Source organism: Coloeus monedula (genome assembly GCF_965178545.1).
Source record: "Coloeus monedula genome assembly, chromosome: 3".
Lineage (NCBI taxonomy): Eukaryota > Metazoa > Chordata > Aves > Passeriformes > Corvidae > Coloeus > Coloeus monedula.
In genome coordinates, this window is record NC_138783.1 from 52,872,995 (window position 1) to 52,894,032 (window position 21,038).

Below are 21,038 nucleotides of genomic sequence, written 5' to 3' on the forward strand. Positions count from 1 at the left end.
GGATTGCTCAGTGGTTGAATCAGCTCCAGCTCTGGATGGCAGTAGTGCAAGATGGAGCAGCAGAACTGCCTCCGAAGAGGGCAGGAGCCTTAGCATGCTCCGCAGCCACTGCTGCTCTCAATTAACTCTCCCCATTATCTCTGCAAGAGTGAGAATCCTTATTTTACCAGCTGCAGGTTTAACAAGACTCTTCTGCACCCAAGGGAGAACATGAGCCCTGTTCCCAAGAGGACTTTTTCTTCCACATCATTGTCCTGAACACAGACCAGCTTTATGGTGGAAATCTCTACTCTTCCTCACCACTTCTCTTGGGTTTGGGAGGCCAGAAGCCCTGAGGAAAATTATTCTGGCATGGAAATAAATCAGTTTTGTGAGTGTATGTATAACTGCAGAGGGAATTAGCAGGTGGGGAGGGAGGGCAGAGAGAAAATAACTTTGCTCTTAATGGTTCCTGAGTCTGGATTTCTGTAAACGTCTTTCAAAGAGCATGGGTTTGGACCCTGAGGATCCACAGATACCTTTCCTCAAGTTTTTCCTCCTTCCTGATGCCTGAAGTGAGAGTGAAAACCAGAAGAGGTGAAGGAAACTGACTGTCTCTTGGAGAACAAAAAAAACCCAACCAACCAACCAAAAGACACAAACAACTATGCCTAGGGCAGGCAAAATGTAGCTTTTCCTGACATGAGTTTGAAGTCAGCTACTGCTGCCTACCCTTTCTGTGACTACCAGTGGACAGAGAGTACTTTCTGTCTGTTGTCAGACCTCTGGTCTCAGAGGCAGCTACCACACTTGTAGCACACTAAGTGTAAAATAGTGAACTGGTTTGTAGTCAGCTTCTTCTCTTTCCCTACCTCCTTGCCGTGAAAAGCAAGGCAAGAGATGTCACCATTTGCCCAAGCAAATGGTGGGGTGAGGGGAAGGTCCCATGACTGTGGGCAATGAGCCCTTGCTGTGAGTATGAATTCACCTTGCAAATAAGGGAGTGCTGATTTAAGGCATCCATTGCTAATAATTAAAGACATAGACTTATCCATGGTGTATTAAAGGGCACTTTATCACCAGAGCCTGGGATTAGCCATGTGATCATTTCTGGGATTTGACCTGCCTGTAAATCAGATGAGCATGCTTCCATTTTCATGGGTCAACAAAATTATGTTTGGGAGACAGCAATCCAGTAAAAGTTTGCAAAAATGAGACCTGATGAGGGTTTCAGTTCTTTCATTTACCTTTGATCAAAACTGGTTCCTGTACAATTATTCCTTGGATGGGCTTTTTCCCCCTGTTTATCAGTATCCTACGTTTTAAGACATTGTGTCCCATGCCGTCTGGAATGCCTTCAGCTGATGATTTATCTTACATGTTTATGCTGACACTAATTAGCCTCTGGAAAAGCCCAGTGTCTTGAGCATAAAGGAAAATTGAGCTGAGTAGCTCAAGGAGAAGCATCAATTTAATTTTTGATGACGTTAAAGCAGATTAATGCCTCCAAGCACCACAGACTAAGACTGCAGGTAGATTTCCAGCACAGTTCCTTTGGTACTGTCTAAACCAGAAGGAACTTTCTCTCATCTTTGCTGGACTGCAGAGATGTTTGGGGTTAAATAAAGGCATAGAGAAGGTATCAGTCACCTCCATTTGTCCTCGTTTAGAAATAATCTACAGGCACTCCTTTAGTCACAGTGTCTTGTTTGACAGGGGTGTTAATATGTGCACCACCAGCATGTCCATCACTATCGCTTGCACAGTTTTGCAAGTTATTAATAAATAACCAGGCTAGGCAACATTATTTGCTGCAATGTGCTGTCAGCCCATTTCCTACAGCCAGCACCTGGATTGATGGTGGCTCTTTGGTGCTTCTGTTCCACAGATGTTGTAGAGTTTTCCAATGGAAAGGCTGGTATTGTTGGTGAGCTTTTGTTTGCTGCTGTCAAATACGCAACAAGCACCATCGTAAGTATATTTTATTACAAATTCTTCAATCCTAACAAATCCCTTGAAAGAGAAGGTCAGAAATATTCTCTCTCTCTTGACAGAGAATCAACAAAGCCAGTTTCTTGGACCACTGAAAATTTGTGTAACCTTCATTTGTGTAAGAAGTAAAAAGCTTAAAACCACCCTTTTAAGGCAGTTTTAAGGGAGAAATCTCTTAGGAACAAATAATTTAAAATGTCCTACTAAAGCATGTTGTTCACTCTTATCACTGTTTTCTCATCTATTGTTTGTGACATTCACTGGATTGAAAAATCTTAGGGGAAAGAAACCTCTTTAATTGATTTATACATTGCAGAAAGCAAACGCTTAACTTTTGGGAGACCTTCAGTATTCTTCTGTACTTATCCTCTATTTTAGTGGAGATTTACATGTAAGTCAGGCCTTGTGTCACCTTTTGCTAGGACCAACAGACTCTGAGTGTATGGAATTAACTATCAGCTTTATTCCCTGATTTCTATACCACACCTTTCATTTTATGCATTTAAGAAAGAAGAAACTTTTTTTATTTCAAAAAGTAAAAAAGAGAGTTCAGCCAACCCATTCTGGTAATAGCAAAATCATTTACCTTTCATTTTAGAAGTCTTCTGCAGAATAATTATTTTCCAAAAGAACCTGTCTTGAGCTCAGAACTGTTCTTTGTCTATGTGACATCATACATGGTGATACTTGGCTTTTCACACAGTTCTCTGATTCTTGTGTGTAAAATATACTTGGAAAAAAATGAGAGCGAGGATAATGATCTACATTTTAAAGGTCATGAAATCAAGTACTAAGAAGCACCAGTGTAGAGTTGAATGAAGGAAAGTAATAAAGAGGAAAAAAAAGAAAATCCCAACCAGTTTAGCCTCCAACACAGCCCTTCCCAGGGCTGTGGTCTTACCTTCTGTGGTCTCCCATTTCCAACATTGCACAGTGATATTGCAATGAAGATCAGGTCCTTGTAGCCCCATACATATGGTTACATAGAGAATTGAGATCTCCTGACGTACTAAAGCATAAACTGGCATAATGTGGGTGCTACTACATGAAGATACATAACTTTGTAGCATTAATACCATATTTATGAATATGTATTCATTGTCTTCCAATGTCTTTTGTTTTGTTTCACAAAACCGAGTTTATAGAGTTTTCTCTAAGCATTGCATTGGTAGTCTCTGGAACATATTACAGGGTTTTTTCTCTCCTGTGTATAGGGACTGATGCTTTGTAGAACTTAAATGGAACAGTTCAGAATCTAGAGATCAGAGAAAATTATTTTCTTTTAACCTCTACTCTTGCTAACAAGGGCGATCTCCACAAGTCCCAAACTCAGCTATTCTGTGAGAGTCTGTTTTACCTTTAAAATTCATATTGTTTGGACATTCATTGAACATACTGGACAATCTATTTCTCTGTTGTTTTAGATTTCTTATTACTGCCCCAAATGTGGTGCATTTGGGCACACATGAGACAATAACAGTTCAAGTCCACGGGGCACAGAGCCCCGTGCAAGTTACTGCATACTTCAAAGATGAGATGAAAAATCAGCTCGTATCAGAGAGGATCTACTTTAACCTTAATCAAAATAATGGCTACCAAGAGATGAAAAAAATAATGGTGAGTCTGTCATCATAGTGATTAAAATTTTTTCGTTTGGTGATGAAAAGCACATAATCTCAACTTGGAATAGGCTGGAACCGAGACAACACTGATCTCGAGAGACACATGACAAAACCAATTCCAGTGACAGCAGCACCCTATTCACCCAACCAGCTAATAAAACAATGCCTAATGTAATTTCAGTGGTAATTGTGAATGTTCTTTTGTGCCCATATAACAAGACCAAGATTTTGTCACATGGTGATAAAGGAAATTTAATTTAAACACATTTTCTTGTTTTATCACTGTTGGGTTTTCTGCCTCATTTAAACTACGACTGCATTCATGCCTTTGGCTTACTACTGGCCATTTTACAGTACAGGATAAACCTTTAAATATGTGCAGTCTCTCAGACCAAAGCCTGAGTTTTTTCTGCATATTCTTAAGCTGATTGATTCTTTACATCCTGTGTTGCATCATTAGCTCCTGGTACAATTCTTTGAAGTCTGGCAGGATTTAGTCCAGTAGTACTAGTCTGGGCTATTTGGTTGGAAAAAATCACACAGCAAGATTCAGTTTAGCTCCAGTTGGTCACTCCCAAAGCTAACAGCTGAGCTTTCAAATCGGGTTCCTGTTGAGGGTGATGTTTAGAAGCATCATATTGTATATATGTTTAGAAGCATATAGACTGCATGAAGTAAAGCAGCAATCTCATAACCAAGATTTTAGCATAAATAGGGATTACAGGATACACGGAAAATGGAAATCAACAGGCATGTAGACCGAAGTCTCCCTCCTTGAATTATTGACATTAGACAGAAGAAAGTGTATTTCTGTGGTGGGAAATGGAGGATTAGATAGTATTTCTACTTTAAAAGAAATATTCACCTAGCAAGAAAGATGTAACACCCAATAAGAAGGATATAATTGAGAATTTTCTGTTGAACGGTGCTAATGAGATTATTTAAGTGTTTCAGCTGTTGTGAGGCCTCAGCTATGTGGTCCCAAAGTTACCAGGCTCATCTCTGACTCTGTGGGGTTTCCCTTGTGTTCTCAGGTCAAGCCAGAGGCTCTGCAACAGAACCTGTTCAAGAAGAGTAATGTGCCCCATGTTCTGCTGGTCACTGAGAGCAAGGAGCTTTATACGACTGTCAAGAGCACTCGCATCCTCCTGTCCTCCAAGAAAGGCTACATTTTTATCCAGACAGATAAGCCCATATACACACCAAGTTCCCAAGGTTAAAATACAAATGCTGCTCTTCAGGTGTTGAATATGGATGTTACAAGGGCAGGATTAGAAAAAGTAATAATGACCCAGTTATTTCTGCAGCCAGAGCTTCTGCAGGGTCTGCTCTGCACATTGCAGCAACTCCTGTGGAAATGCCTCCAGAGCCAGAGTCATTTTAAAGGGAGACAGACAAAATTTGGTCCTTTTTGTTCAAAAAGGTTAATGACAACTTACCTTTGGAAAAAAAATTCATGAGAAATCTGCCAAAAAACGAACCCCTATTGCTTCTGCTTGCAACACTAGCAATACGTAACCTTTGCTCTTTAAGACCACTACTGCTTTGTTACTCATTAATTTAATTAATTAACAAAAGAGGAAAGTAAAAAGAGGTTTTGAGTTTGGTTTCAGGCCTCAAATGCAGAAAGAATACAAAAGTGAATTAATTTCCCTGAGTAATTTTCAGAATTTGCTTCAAAAAGTCATGTAACATTCAAAGCCTGAGGAAGAATGCAATTATTTTTTTAATTCCTCAGACTTATTTTCACTAAAAGAAAATGTTTTATCTTAAATTCAGTAACTCAATTTACAGATTGCAATGATTAGTATCTAAAAAGGACAGAAAAATATACGTGAACATGTTTATTCTTCTGTTAAACAGTCAGATACAGGATCTTCATTCTGGACAATGCTATGAGACCGGCACATGACACACTTACAGTTGCTGTGCTGGTAAGTATGCAGAAACACTGCTGATGAGTGCTTCTTCAGCACAGGAGCCACGGAAAACTTGCACAAAACATCCAAGAGCAGAACTAAAGCTATGACTCCTGTCCAGAAATCTGTATTTGTACATAGTGAGATATCTGTAGTTATTTTTGGCCCATATCAGGAACATGGAGGAAAACGTGATGTGGGAATATTAAAGTAGGAGAGTAAGCAAAGCATTTTCTCTTCCACAGGACTAGTATATAAACTTGAGCTTTTGGATGTAAATGTTTGACACCTGGTGCATTATCTTGATGTTTGCTTTCTCTGTCTTAACAGAATTCCAAAGGAATGGTCGTCAAAAAGTTGGACCGGAAAATAAACACAGTGGCTGGTGATCACTTTGATATACCTGACATTGCTGAGTATGTAACTGTTGTGCCTTCTGCATTAAAACCTGTAGATTAAGATTTTTAACTGCTGAGTTTCTTGAATTACCTTTCAAAATTGTCTTTCTTTCACCATGGGGCAGATACTGAGCCTATGACTAATATCTTTTTACCTTTAAGCACATCATCTTGGAGAGATGAGTCCAGAATTTACTGTTAATATGCTGCAATTAGCAACATGTATCCTGGTAAAGAACAATTTAACAAACTGCTTAAATATCTGCTCAAACATATGGCTGCCTTCAAGAAAGGGCTAGTTTGCAAAGTGTCATTAATTATCTCTGATTTCAAACAGTCAAGCTTTTACTTAATATTCCATGTCTTCTGGCATGCTAGGTTGATTTTGATATCTCAATGAAGATAAGGCATAGGAAATATTTCATGAGCTCTCTATTTCTGAGGACTTTTCAAAGGTAGTGGTTTGCAAATATGTTATCTTGCACTTCCTCATAGAGTGTTTCCTAGGACATTTGGAAATATGTTGCTGGCTCCTCCCAGCAAAGAGAAATCCATTAATTAATTAGTTTGGGATGACATCAAAGCAAGGAAAATATTATAATTTAGTGATAATTTATACATTGGCATCATAAAATATCTGAGGAATTGTGATTAACTATTTTCTGCTGAATCTGGACTTTAGGCCTGGAACTTGGAAAATCAAAGCCTGGTTTCATCAACATGAAATGTCTAATGTTTCCGCTGAATTTGAAGTTAAAAGATACGGTAAGATATTAAATTTGTATTATAAATACAAATGCTATGTGTTAAAAGATATACTGAAGTGATTAAATCTGGCTATAGTTAGGCACTAAGGACAACTTTCATGGTGTTTCAGCACATCATCGTTATCTCTGATGCACAGAAGAAAAACTCTGGGTTTGTGTGGCTTCCATGTATATTTAAAAAAAGAAACACCTTTGTTTTTATACAGATTTAGTAACTTTTTTAAGCACTTTTTTAACATTTTGTCACAAAACATTGGAAGAGCTTTCCTACTGTAGAAAAACAAATAAATGAGATGAGCTCCATTTTGAAGCCATTGCAATTCTGGCTAAAGTTTGCAGTGAAGACTGGGATGACAAAAAAAAAGCTGCTCATTTTCTCTCAGCAGAATTCGGTCTATTAGAGAATTCAGCTTATTAGAGTTATTCCTATACTCAAAGAATGTTTCTTTAAGGAAAATAAGGGCCCTGTGGATAAAGTAAAAATGTAAAAATTTAACAATTTGGCTTAAGAAGTGGCTTGATTTATTTACACTGAAATTATTGTTTCTTGTAAAATTAACATTGGTTTGTTGTTTCATACCTTTTTTTTTCCCTGAAGACAATAGAAAATGTTGAGATTGTATCAAAATCTCAGTTTAACAGTTTAGCCAGTGGAGGTAGCAGAATAGTGGAGATTACTGCCTCCTCTCCAAACACCTGCAAGCAGGGGCAAATCACCCTGATATATCTTCAGGAGCAAATAGTTTGGCTTTACAGGAGCAAATTCAGTGTGACACAGCTGATGCTGAGGAGCTCGTATCCACACTCAACCCATTTCAGGTTGGGCTTAGTTCAGCCTGCTCCTAGTCCAGGGCACTTCATGCCTATGAGCAGTTAGAGTTTATCTTCTGGCTTATTTTCACTGTAAATAAATAAATTTTGTGTGCTTGAAGATTGCTCCAGTATGTGAAGCAATGCAGAGTAAGGGAAAATGATCAGGAGATTTGCTTCAGAAGTGCACTGCTGATTCAAACTAGAACATCCCCCCAGTACAACTGCATCATCTCAGTGTGCATTGCCACATTTCAGGAGTTTAAGGTATGTTTGAAACTCAAATGTCATGACCTTTTGTCTTCTTTCTTTTCCTGCAGAACTTCCAAGTTTTGAAGTCAAGCTCATCCCACTTCATCCATACTACCACATCTGGAATGAAAGCTTTGTGTTTGATATCGAGGCAAAGTAGGTGTGCTCAGAGGCATGCTGTTTTAGGAGGCAGATAAGCAGATACGAGTTTTGTAACTTCTTCCTTTTTCTTGTCATTAATAGTTAACTAGTTCTGGCTTGACTTGGATCTGACTAATCTTATACACCCTCTGTTTCCACCACTGACTTGAGCCATTAGTGCCAAGTGCTACCTGGGCTCAATGGAAAATTAATTACACGTGGTCCCATACCAAGTTAGAATGGCATCAAACACAGAGTAACTTAGGAAGGCAGACAACGAAATAGTAACCCATCAAAATATTTTTAATATAAATAATTTTTGGCTGTTGAATTTTCAAGTTTCAGAAGAGTGGAAATGCTAAGAAACTGCCTGTTAGGAGAATGACTAAATCAGAACTTGATACCTTTGGGTTTTTTTCTTTTTCTAAAGAGGAATAAATGTTATGAAATGAGAACAGGCAGGTGGAAACAGCTGGCCTTCTTTCATAATTGGGAGAAATCTATTCTGTTTCGGAGGAGTGAGGGCTGTTGAACTTCTGCCTGCTGTCCTTGATTGTGTTGGTCCTTCTGTTCCCCAGCACACCTGAGAGAGCAGACAGAACTGGTATCCACCTCCTTTTGCTTGGCTGAACAAACTCAACTCTTCTAATCTCCTCTTGATCACCTTCAATTCTTTATTTGGTTCTATTGAATAATTACTAGCTTTAGTCATGATCACTTGATATTGTGATATGATTTCAAATCACTGGCTTTTGTATTTTAATCTTTCTAAAGTTTTCTCTGTGCTATTGCAGCACTCTATTTTGAGGGCATGAATTTCATATGTATTTTATTCCTCATTAACATCATCATTATTTAAGAAGAAAAACTGAGGTTCTATAAATGGATACCATTCCTTCCTCTATTGGAAAATAGTGCTACATGGGGCTGTGTGACTTTCATCAAAATTGGTATATGGAATTCCTGATAATTGAACTTATTTCTCTGAACTGGCCATGCATGTAATGAAGTTACTTGGTGTATTGACAATTGTTCCCTATTTATTAGCTCAGGCATTTAATGTAGTTTTCATAAGAGCCGCCTCTCCGTTGGCTTTATTGGTATAGATCAGTGCTGCTGACCAGGTCAATTTGAAAGAGGCTTTGTTTACAGAAAAAAAAGCCATTAAAGGACTGAGGTGGAGCAGGATTTCCACAAGCAAAAGAAAAGAGCGTGGCCGTGACAGGTCTCATGTATCACATTGCACACTGTGCTGCTGGAGGATGACTGCCAGGGCTTCCTTGAGTAAGGAACCAGGTGCAACAACATGCCCTATCCTCTCTCCCCATGACCTGTATGGAATGTTCAGGGGTGTTCTGGCCATGTGCTGCTCTGGAAAATATTTCACTCACAAGAAGACTCTATGCTATGCCGCCTAAATCTGTAGGAGTGCGTGGGGCAGAGGGTGTCCACTCTACCCCATGCAGGTGTTAGAATATCAGCAGGTCTTTAGATGTACCAAATATTTCATATCAGTCCCTGAAATTATTTTCCCATCCCTTATTTTTTATGCTCTGCTCATGAGGTGTCTCATACAAAGGAATTAGCTGTTCATCCAAGCTAAATAAAGTGGACACCTCCCTTGCTCCCTCCGAACGGGATGAGTTGTGTAAGACCTCCCTGTGCAACTCAAGTTCTCATTCATTTGTTAAAAAAAAAAAATTACTCTAGTGCGAATTTTATCAGATGACATCTCCCCATGTGATTCTGCCAATGTGATTTACTCTGTATGTATCTTTGCATTTGATATCACCACTTGCTACACAGATCAGTAAAAGTTTTCATGTTTGCATTACAGGTGAGTGGGACTAATTTTTTGTTTTCAAGCTGCTAGTTAGAAATGGGATATTTTTTCAGCACAAAATGATTAGTCTGAATTATGTTTGCTTTTTCTTAAGATAATGATTCCTCTCCTCACTTTCCTTCCTTCCAAAGACACTCTTATGGGAAAGAGATTCAAGGTGCTGCATATGTGCGATTTGGCATAATCGATGAAAATGAGAACAAAATATTTATTCCAGGCCTGGAGCAACAGCTATCAGTAAGTACTCAGTAGAACAACTCTGATTTCTTCTACCAAAGCTTTCAGGTTATTGTGAGAAATTCTGGAAACTTGGAAGTCCATCATACTGTAGTCATGACATAAACAACACTTTATTTCTAATGGCAACAAACCAGTAAGTGCTGTCTCTTTTCTTTTTTTTTCCCCACCACTTTTGTTTTAGATCCAAAATGGAAAAGGAAGAGTTTCTTTAAATACACCTCTTTTGGAAGAGAAATTGAGAAAAAGTATTTCCACACTAGAAGGGTTTCATTTATATGTTGCTGTTACCACCGTAGAAACTGCAAGTGAGTCCAGTATGGCTTAGCTGATACGATCTGTAAGATTCACACTGATCTTTCTCTGATGTAATCTGTTATGTGGGGAATCTGGTCTCACTGGATCCATCTTTGCTGCAAAGCTTGCTCATGCTGTAGGGCATGACAGTCTCTCTCATCTGACCTCCTTCTGTACAAAAACTTCACCTCGAGTGGGTTACACTTTTCTGAACCCAAATGTCCAGTACTGCTTTAAATGCCTTATGTGCTCCTGTGTGATCTTCCAGTGCTGCTCCAGAAGTGCTCAGGCAGGCTGCCTTCCCAATGGTGCACTTCCTGGGCTTGGTACTAATTATATGCATGACAGGGCAAAGGGGGTGGGCCTACCTCTCAACCTTGGAGTGTTAAAGTGGAAAATCAGGATGTTAACATATATTTCTGAGTGCATTTAATTTAAAGCAAGCCATGTAACAAGTTTCTTTAGATGTAGTTATGTGTAGTGGTGTCACTAGATATTAACTAGAGAAATTATTATTTTAACTAGAAGAATCTTAGATGGAAAGAAGCTGCTCAAGCTCCAAGTTGCAGACGATGACATTAGGTAACATTAACTTTCACCAGTAGCCGAAAATGTAAACAAAATCTTTCATAAAATTAGATATCTAAGGTATACAAGTCCATAGCAGCACACACTGTTTGATATTAACAGGTGGTGAGATGAGAGAAGACGAACTCAGCAGCGTGAAGTTTGTGAGATCCCCTTATGCTGTTGATCTGTCTAACACCAAAAAGTATTTTGTGCCTGGAGCCCCCTTCTCTGTTGTGGTATGTAGTGTTCTGGCTGTATGTGTCTGCCTCCATAGCAATGCATTCATATCTGCCCTCTTTCCTTCTCTGGTCCAGTGGCAGCTCTCTGGGACAGAGACCTTCAAGAACAGGTCCAACACAGAGCTACTGTTCGTGTGTCTGGTTTGTCTCATTTCTGTATACTCAGAGCCTGAACAGCCAGAGAATGCTGGTTTCCTGCTCTAGAAGCCGATGTGCACTGTTGCCCTTCAAGGTTTTATAAAACACAACAATCTCTTCCTCACTTCCACATCAAAAAAGATTGAAAGAAGAATATTGTAATAAATTAATCCCACATCAAATTAAAATTCTGGAATCTAAAACAGGGTATTGTCTTTTTAAAAAATGCATTTGAGTTTTTGTGGCTTGAAACTTCACACCTTGAAGTTTTTCTAGAGTTTTCTAAGAAGAGTTAAAGTCATAAATTCACCTTATTATAGTTAATGACAAATATCTCTGGGATCTGCTTACACCAAACAGAGGCTTACTGAAAGTCTGGGGCATCTTGTAATCTGTACTCACAGATTTTTACCTTCACTGAAGTCCAGACTGAGTCAGTTGAGCTTTTCTCAAAGCTCAAGTTTTTGAATGCTGGTGTGTACAGTTTTATATTTCTTCTCAATTTATAAAAATTATAAATTATCATTGCTTCTTTTTTGTGGGCATTTTTTAAAAATAGGATTTCCTTTAAATAACAGAACTTTTTTCTTTTTCTTTCTAATAGGCATCTGCCACATTGGTTGATGGCACTCCTGCTGCCTTCCTATTTATCACTGCCACTGTTACCTTGCCTGGAAAACCCCCAATGAAGAAGACTGCCTTCTGTAATAGAGAGGGTTTGGCCTCCATTACATTTGATATCCCCAAAGATGCTCAAAAGCTTGAAATAAAGGTAAAGAAAATGCAAACATCCATGTTTTAAATTATCCCACTGAGAATTGCTCATAAAACAATTATAAATGACTGTGAAGATGATCATTTTTCATCAAATTAGCACCAAGTGTGGAACATGATTTCTTACACCACCTGCAGAGCTTTGTCCAGATTGTGTAAAATATGTTAGAGAGACCAGGGGCCTGAGGGATGTTTCAAGTGAAGGACACTCTGGTACGTCAGAGCCTTGGGAGTACATGCAATGGTCATAGTGGTGCATTTTTGTGTTTTGGGTGTGCATTTACCTGGCATAAGGAAAGAAATGGGACTGTAAGGAATATCACCATGCAAAGGGACAGAAAATTATGGGAAGAAAGTGAGGGAAAATGTCCTGAGCAATGCAGAGAGTAGGCTACATCTGCCCACTCAGAGGGTTCAATTACGTGCACAATATAAAGTGGGAAAAAACTTGTCTGAGTACAAAACACTTTGTGATTTTTGACCCATTGGTTCTCATTTAGAAAGAGTCAAGGGTGAAAAATACCAAATGCAAACACAGCAAGAGGCAAAATAGGGTGAGAGAATAAAATAATTAAAATCCTGGGGTTTGGTGCCAGGTTCTGCTAATGAGGTGTTAGCAATGATTCCTCTCTCTTCACAGCATTTTCCAAATAACCTGGCACACTACGAATTATTGGTGACACTATACACTGTCTCCTGTGGACACTTTACTCACTCTGTCCTTTTCTTCTCTGACAGGTAAAGGCTGAAGAGGGTAAAGAAAGGTTGGAATCACCTGAAGCCAGTATCAGAGCTGAAAGGTACCAGTCTGCTTCCCCAAACTACCTCAGCATCAGCATCCCACACACCGTTGTGGCACCTGGAGATACCTTACCCATCACCTTGAATGATATTCATCAGTCTGGCAGTGGAAACATTGGCTATTTCTATTACATGGTAAACAGAATAGTATCATATCAGTAATTTAGTTTAGAAATTATACAACCTGGAACATTTACCTAGTTATTAATACAAGGGAAAACAGAGGGGCCCAGCAAAGGGCAAGTGGGATGATCAGTGTTCTGCCACACCCGACCCACCAAGACAGGCTGAGGGAACTGGGCTTGTTCAGTTTGGTGAAGAGCCCAAGAGTGAGTTGATAACAACCTAAAAGTACTTGAATAGGACTTAAGATATAATGGAGACAAGATTTCCTGTGTGGTGCCACGCAATATAACAAGGGACCGAGGTCAAAAATTATGGCCTGGAAGATTCATTTTGGAAAAATATTCATTAGTGATGAATGCAATATTGGAAGAGGTTGCCCAGAGAGTTGTGGGATTTTCCAGCCTCAGAAAAATTCAACAATCAACAAGAGAGAACCACATCTCACCTAATCTTACTCTGGTGATGTCTCAGAGCAAGCAGCTGGGCTAAAGATCTCTATAGGTCCCTCCCAGAATTTATTTATATGATTCTGTTATTTTTTATACATTTGCATATATTTTTAGAGCATGTAAAGTGCACAGTATTTATCCTTCTGAATGAGACAAAGGTGTTCATGGGTACATTCCAGGAGTGACTCTGTTGTGTGTGAAAAATATTTAATCTCCTTCTCCCTCTCGGTCCCAATTTCCCTTGGCAGCCTAAATTTCACAGGATGATAAGTGCAAAGATATCAGTTCCCATTTATTTTTAATAGGACTCTGATATCTTGGAATAATTGTATCCCTAGGAGTTAAGTTTAGGCTTGGGGATTTGTTTTCATTGGATGATTTCTCACAGCGTTGGAGTTCGTGCTGCCAGGCTCTGGGAAGGCATAGTGCTGGGCAGGCAGGATGTGTGGGAGGGATGGTAGCAGACACTGCTGGAGCTCAGCAGTGAGTATCTCTCCCAAACTTTGGTCACCTAAACAAAGCAGTGAGGATTTCAGGCCAGGCTGTAGCATGCCTTTGTTTCTTCCTGAAACCTGTTCATGATGTGCTTAGGAAAGCTTCATGCATTTTGTTCAGGGAAGAGCCCTATCAGTCCTGTCACTGGGTCTGTTTTCCATTCCTCTGACAACCCATGAATACAGATAACATAATGTAGGAAGGAAGGAGTTAAATAGTGAAAGATGGGCTGAAATAAATTAAAGACCAGTCTGTGATACTTCATCCTGAAACCTCCTGCTCCAACCCTTTCACACCATCTGAAAGATTCAGTACTGATTATATGTTAAATAATGTTGCTATCATCCTGGGTGTGATGACCAGTCATTGTAGAAGACAAAATTTAGATGACTACTATCTGGGTACCCCTTCTCAAGCTGTAAAGTTGAGTGAAGGGTGACAGATTTGTGTTCAAACCTGGGCCACAAGACCAGTGTAGCAGAGATTCACCACCACAGTATGCAGGTCTCCTCCAGGCTACTGGTATACAGCTTGGGAATCAAAACTGTTAGTGCCATTAGAAGAGAACATATGTTGAACAGAAATTGCCTCAGGGAAAAAAAAAGAAAAATTATGCAACGTAATGCCCTTTCTGGAGTATAGTCACAACATTTGATTTCTTTTTGTCTCTGCCTTGCAGGTTGTGGCAAAGGGACAAGCTGAGGTTTTGGGAAGGGTCCCAGCCTCAAGCAAAGTAATAAACCTTAGAATCACTGAGAAGATGGTGCCTGCCTTTCGCTTTTTAGCCTACTACTTCATTGGGAACGAGGGCCAGCAAGAGATCATCGCCGATTCTGTGTGGGTGGATGTCATGGATGTCTGCGAAGGAAAGGTGCTTTCAAAGCTCGTGGCTTCTGCTGTTGCATTCCAAAATTAAAGAAAAAAAGCATGGGGTACTGGCAGAGCAAGTGCAGGCCTGGGATTATAAAGTGAAAGACATGTAGTTATCAGGAGTTGTGCCAAAAGGCTCCCGGGTTGTGCCTCAAAGAGATGAAAGCTACAGTTTTGTACAGAAAACATCTCCCCCTGTGAGCGTCTATATATTAGAAATCCACCAAAAAATGCTGATAGAATTGTTGAGGGGGCAGAATCTCTTTATAACTGTCTTTTGGTAGTGATTTATATCATATGAAAGAAAGTGAAGCCATTTATTGGAGAAAAAATATGAATTTGAAGTAATTTTTTAATCTTTTCAATTTCTGTTAAAAGTAATTTTCTGAGATTTGTTAGCATTTTAAAAGCATTTTAAAATAATAGTTTAAGTTAGAAAATAAAGTGTGGATAAAATAGGAGGCCCTCTAAGCCTTTCTTTCATCTTCCTCCTCTTCTTCCTCCTACTTTTTGGGACCATAAGGTAAAATGAAAAAAATAAGACACAGGAAATTTTTCCAATAGCATGAAACACAACTGCTGAAAAGTATCAGCTGTCTAAAATTACTTTTTCCACTGAAAGTGTTTGTTTTGAAAAAATAATGGCACAGTACATTAGGCAAAAAAAAAAAAAAAATTAAAGAAAAAATTTTCCATCTCTATCACACAAACCAATTTATACGAAGACAAAACTCAGTTATGTTCACGGGCATTTCTAGTAATAATTCCCTATAATTTCATAATCAGCTGGGCTACTTCCTCTTAAACCACAGAAGTCTGTGCATCAGAACCAAATCTGTGTTTACTCAGTCATGCTAAAAAATTCAAGTGTGTTATAGAAAGCAGGCAATATTATTACAGACTGGTTTAATTCGGTTAGTTTTGTACATTAATTAGATCTTCTGCTGTCTTTCATGGTAATTTTGTTTCCACTGGAAAATGACAAAATTATATTGAAGACCCCAGTTCCACAAACCCCTTACACATACTTTTAATTTCCTTTGGTGCTTAAATGTCGTTGGAAGCCACCATCCAGTATTCTGGTAGACACACCTTTCAGTTCCCCGTGATTTCCTTCAGTGTGAAATATCTGCACCTACATGTTCCAAAACACAGGATCACAGGCAGAAACTCCACAAAACAGGAACTTCTCCCAGCCTCTGACTGCTGAAAGTCACAGCTGACAGTATTCCTGGCCCAAAGAATCTTCACTTTTTATTAACAAGTATGATATTTTTGTTTCAATCTTTTCTATTTAGATTAAAGTGAAAACAGAACAAGAGATATATGAACCAACAGACCACGTCAACTTAGAGATTGAAATGGACCACGCAGGAAAAGTTGCCTTAGCTGTGGTTGATAAAGCAGTTTTTATTCTGAATAAGAAAAATAAGCTTACAGCCAAAAAAGTAAGATATTTGTAAGAAGAAAATACCACATGTACTAGTCAAACAAAATTTTCCATGACTAGTGAGAGGATCAAAATGTAATTAACGGCTATTAATTGCTTAAACAGCGCTTTGCTAAACTTGAAAATGTTTTTTATTTTGCAGTTTAGGATCTATTTAAGATGAATGGCACGTTTCAGATGAGTGGTATATTTAAGATGGGGATTCCCATTCTATGGCAGACAAGTTTGTAAATTAAATAAAGCGTTGCTTGAAAGCACTCCCTAACTAGAACATCCCTCAGCTTTAATCTGCTTCTAAATGCAGCTTGCACCACCAGTTTGTCTTGCTTCTGCAAATTAAAGGCTACAAGAATTTTTCTGATATGTGTATAAACCCTTTTCGAGCATGTGCAGCCATCTGTACTATTTTATTTGGCAGGTATTTAATGCCATGAATTCGTATGATCTCGGATGTTCTGCGGGTGGTGGCGCAAATAGCATTCAAGTTTTTACTGATGTTGGTCTGGCGTTTATATCAGACACGATTCAATCCAGCATTCGGGAAGGTAAGTGCAATCTGCCCTTTAGGAGTTTGTGTAAGACCACAGTAGATCTGGGGAGGCTGATTGCTTAATAATCAGACATTTTTACGACCATGTTGTAAAATCTTCTTTGCCTTTGGATTTTTCTTCTGCTCTTCCACTGGATGCTGGCAGCTCAGATATCCCAGATGGTTGGTGCTGGTCCTTTGGTGACCACCTCAGCTGGGGCAGGCAGCAGTTGGCTAGGGCTGGAAGATTTGTGGGTCTCTCTTTCAAATTGTGGGCCTTTTGTCAGTGAGATGGGTCCTAAGACAGGTCTTCATGAATGATGTGAATGATCAGGCTGTTCCTGTTGTATCATCATGACCAAGTGCCTCTCTTCTGCCTTCCCAGGATATAAATGCCTCCAGGGTACCAGAAGGCAGAAGAGATCTTTGGATTTTCAGAAAAAAATGTCTGGAATTGGTATGTCTGGTCATCTGGATGGCCTGAAGGTCTAAACTGGGGGAGGGATCCCTAGGCAAAGGGATCTGTCTGAGATCTAGGGAGCAAGAAGTGATGGCATAGTGAGAGATGCCATGATATTCTTAGTCCCAGTTCTTGCATCAAGTGACATAACCCAGCACAAGTGTGTGTACTATGCTGTGTGACCTGACACATCATTCATCAAAACAGTTCAAAAAACAAAACCAAATTATGTCTGTAAATGGAAAGTAGTTCACCACATTATAATCCCAAATGTGAAGCACTTCTACTGGATAACATGTCATGTCATCAGTCATGACTAAGAGGCTTTTCAAAATTATTTGTATGGTTAGAAAATGTTTTAAAACCTTTCTTTTTTTACATTCTGCTTTGAAGCTATGACAACTTTAGTACTTTGTGCTTCAATTAAAAGAACAGTTAGTATAGTATTTGGTATAAATTGGAAAAAAGAAAAATTTTATGCAAATTGACATTTCCTTCCCAGAAGACATGAAGGCTTGAAGCTGGACTCTTCCTTACTTTTGAAACCACACTCTTTATTCAAGGAGAACACTGATATTGCTACTTCTATTAAGAATTCCAGCCTGCAAGGCAGCATTGTTAATTCAGTCTGACTGTGAAGAGAAGGCTTAGAACAGAATGTCTAGGATGCCATAGAGCCTAGGCTTTCCTCCTGTGTTTGTGGACTGTTCTTAGGATGGACTCTTTTCAGGGTCTCAGGCTGAAGCTTGACTGTTGCAATAAAAACTAATGTTAATGGCAAGGAATGACAGAAGTGAGCACAATAAACACCTTTACACTGATTTCTACTTACACAGCACTAATTCTGGGCTTTAATTCTATTGCAGCCAACACATACCAAAACACTGATCTACGAAAATGCTGCCAAGATGGAATGAAATTAAATCCCATGAGGTTTTCATGTGTGAAAAGGCTGGCAAAGGTGTCTGGCTCCCACGAATGTAGGAAGGCATTCCAGGACTGCTGTGACAAAGCCACAGCCCTCAGGAAGCAGGCGAAGCAGAGGAACAGAGTGGGCTTGGCACGACGTAAAGAGCAGTGGCATAGAACTCTGCCATTTTTACCCTTCTTGTGGTGGCAGGGGAGGGTCAAGGGGCATTTTAGTGCTGTGGGGCTGGGGAGGAAGTTTTCACATCAGTGTGTCAGAGAGCCCCAGTACAGTATGCAGCAGCCATGCGGCATTGCATCTTCACACCTGGACACTGGGAAGGTGGGAGTGGGATGGGATAACGTCTTGGGGTGAGAAAAGGCAGGAATCACTTTAGCCAGTGCTGGCCCCTACAGTCTTACAGAGGATCTGATGGCTCTGCCCACACCCCAGAGAGGCCACAGCCAGCAGAGCAGGGGAGGGGGTGGTTGTTTGCATTCAGGGCTGTAAGTGGTCTCAGATTTACAGCTCTTTTTTTAGTGGTACTACTGTTGTAACACCTTCACCTTCAAAATGATGTCTTGAGAAAAGTCCACTTTAGCCAGGAATAATTTTTTCTCTTTCTTCTTTTCCTCTCCCCAAAGTCTATCACTCACCACACATTACCTGTCCCCTCATGTTACCAAAAAAATAATTACTTTGCATCTAAAATGATCCTATTCAGAGTGTAATTTCTGCTACCATTTCTCACAGATTTTCCCTTTCATCCTCTGTCTGTCACAAGTGTGGGACAGTGGGAACATCTTTGCTAGCCTTACTACAGGGAACTGATTTCTCGTTTGGTACCATGTAGTTTTGAAGCTGTCAAGAGGAACTATCTTTTTGTTCAGTGACAAGCTATGGTCATTGCTTCTCTTTTTGCAACATTTTCTTTAATGTACAAGATGGAACACAGACGAAATCTTTTCATTCAGAGCATTTTTTGTGCTCTGACAAGCTGACTCTCTACAAGACAGTGTAAGGTCAGCAACCAAAGACTTCCAAAAAGAAACCTCACTCCTGTTTTGCAGAATACAACGAACATGAAGAATTGTTTGATGAAACCTCTGTCAGCTTGCGCAGTTATTTTCCTGAGAGTTGGTGGTGGAGTTTTGAAGAAGTGGAAAGCCCTGGAAAGCACAGGTACTGTGTTGCCTGAATATGTTTAAATTTGTACTGTCAAATGTATAAAAATATCAGCTTTATGTAGTATCTGATGCAGAGGACTTCATAATATTTGCAAGTACTTTGTCTCCACAACTGAGGGAATATGTTTTTCCCTTACAATACTCAAACTTCATCCAATGACAACGTTTACATTTTATATATGCCTTTTAATAAATCTTATTTTTTGTTTTTTAGTGTAAAAAACTTTGCTCCTGACTCTATAACCACCTGGGAAGTTCAGGCAATAAGTATATCTCCTGAAAAAGGTATAAGTATTGGGTATTTTTGTTTGTTTGTTTCTTTGTATGGATAAAGAGAGAAGGTATATCCTTTAAAAGAGAGATAAGTTATGTTGATAGAATAAAAAAGTCTGTACTGAAAAAACACAAAGTGATTTGATCATGATATTTACTTCTCTCTTTTATGCCATGTTAAAGCCCAACTATAAGTTAAGGTATAGATTTATATTTATAAAAGCAACATGAAGGAGGGTCTTGAAGACGATGGATTGTGCAATCAAAACTGTCTCTTATTCTTTCCACTCTATAAAACACCCCATTTTAGCTTCCACATGGCCAGGAAGCCACAAGAAAGGTAGCAGTAGTAACGCCACTTTTCTTTGAATAATTCTGGGACCAAATTCTGGCCATCTCAAAGCATGAAAGTCTGTGGCCTCTAAGGCAGAGAAGAGCACCAGGAAACCAGCAAAAGACCAGCAAGGTCTGGGCACCAGAGAGCCCAGGTTCTCAGGTGCTGCTCTCTGGGAGCTTCTAGATGATGAGGATCATGCAGGATGGACAAAGAGTCTATCTTGTACTGCCCACTCCCCTTTGGAAGGGGAGGATCATCCAGGGGTGCAGGGATGGGCACGGAGTTTATTTTCAGAAAGCAAGGAAAGGTCATTGTGTTTTAAACATGAAACAAAACAAAAAAAAAAAAAAAAAAAAGGAAAACTGGGCCACATTTCACTCATGAAACATACAAACACTCCTGCCAAAAAACCATGGCAGTGACTTCAGGGGGCACACAAGAAACAGGTCTCTAGAGCAGATGAGTTTAAATTAGCTCTGAGTATGCCTGTTCTCCTCTCCTGCTCATGACTTCAGGGGAGCCCAGGTGCTGAGTTTTGATTAGACATTGAACTTCCTATCAGCTGATGTTAAGTATGGAATTCCCAATTCTAGTTGTTTTTTTCTTTTTCTCACCCCAGGGTTCTGTGTAGCTGATCCCCACACCTTTGCAGTTTTCAAAGACTTTTTTGTGTCCCTGAGATTACCATACTCAGTCAGACGAAACGAGCAACTGGAAATAAAAGCAGTGGTTTACAACTACCTGCCCAACGATCTCCAGGTAGCGTTATCAACAGCTGCTGTGCCATGCATGCCTAGCTAGCTAGTTCTATAGTTTTGTAAAATTTAATGTGAATGACCCTTCAGTGCCCTCCTACAGCCCAGACATAATGCTCCCATCTTGAAAGCTATCCCAAGGCCAGGATCCAATTCTACTTGCTAATCAAACTTACTTGCATAAAGCAGATCATGCTATATAGCCATATCCTTTGTCTTTCGGTATGTCTTCTTCCCCTCCATTGAAGCAGTCAGTTCCTTTCTTGATGCCTGCTTGTCTGGGCAGCACCCAGCTCCTGACACTGACACTTGCTGACACTTCACAAGCACAGAGGTATATTGTGAGCACACCATCCAATATGTTAGCCACAAAACTCATTGTGCCTGCAACGTGAAGCCACTTTTTGTCTTCATGTGACTC

At 39.5% G+C, this 21,038-nt stretch overlaps 1 protein-coding gene across 1 annotated transcript in view; it reads left to right on the plus strand.

The window, feature by feature from the left end:
- Positions 1 to 1,876: 1,876 nt before the first annotated feature.
- Positions 1,877 to 21,038, plus strand: part of LOC309570804 (complement C4-A-like) — a gene marked incomplete at its 3' end in the record, with an annotated part of 41,796 nt that continues 22,634 nt past the window's right edge. Inside the window, exons 1-20 of the mRNA XM_082277816.1 lie at positions 1,877 to 1,950; positions 3,396 to 3,588; positions 4,628 to 4,808; positions 5,457 to 5,527; positions 5,843 to 5,928; positions 6,593 to 6,675; positions 7,808 to 7,895; positions 9,855 to 9,960; positions 10,145 to 10,268; positions 10,948 to 11,063; positions 11,809 to 11,976; positions 12,717 to 12,914; positions 14,529 to 14,720; positions 16,018 to 16,167; positions 16,588 to 16,714; positions 17,084 to 17,155; positions 18,025 to 18,225; positions 19,136 to 19,247; positions 19,467 to 19,537; positions 20,482 to 20,621. Coding sequence (XP_082133942.1) covers positions 1,886 to 1,950; positions 3,396 to 3,588; positions 4,628 to 4,808; positions 5,457 to 5,527; positions 5,843 to 5,928; positions 6,593 to 6,675; positions 7,808 to 7,895; positions 9,855 to 9,960; positions 10,145 to 10,268; positions 10,948 to 11,063; positions 11,809 to 11,976; positions 12,717 to 12,914; positions 14,529 to 14,720; positions 16,018 to 16,167; positions 16,588 to 16,714; positions 17,084 to 17,155; positions 18,025 to 18,225; positions 19,136 to 19,247; positions 19,467 to 19,537; positions 20,482 to 20,621 — 2,544 coding nt within the window. The 5' untranslated portion in view covers positions 1,877 to 1,885. The remainder of the gene's footprint in view (positions 1,951 to 3,395; positions 3,589 to 4,627; positions 4,809 to 5,456; positions 5,528 to 5,842; positions 5,929 to 6,592; positions 6,676 to 7,807; positions 7,896 to 9,854; positions 9,961 to 10,144; positions 10,269 to 10,947; positions 11,064 to 11,808; positions 11,977 to 12,716; positions 12,915 to 14,528; positions 14,721 to 16,017; positions 16,168 to 16,587; positions 16,715 to 17,083; positions 17,156 to 18,024; positions 18,226 to 19,135; positions 19,248 to 19,466; positions 19,538 to 20,481; positions 20,622 to 21,038) is intronic.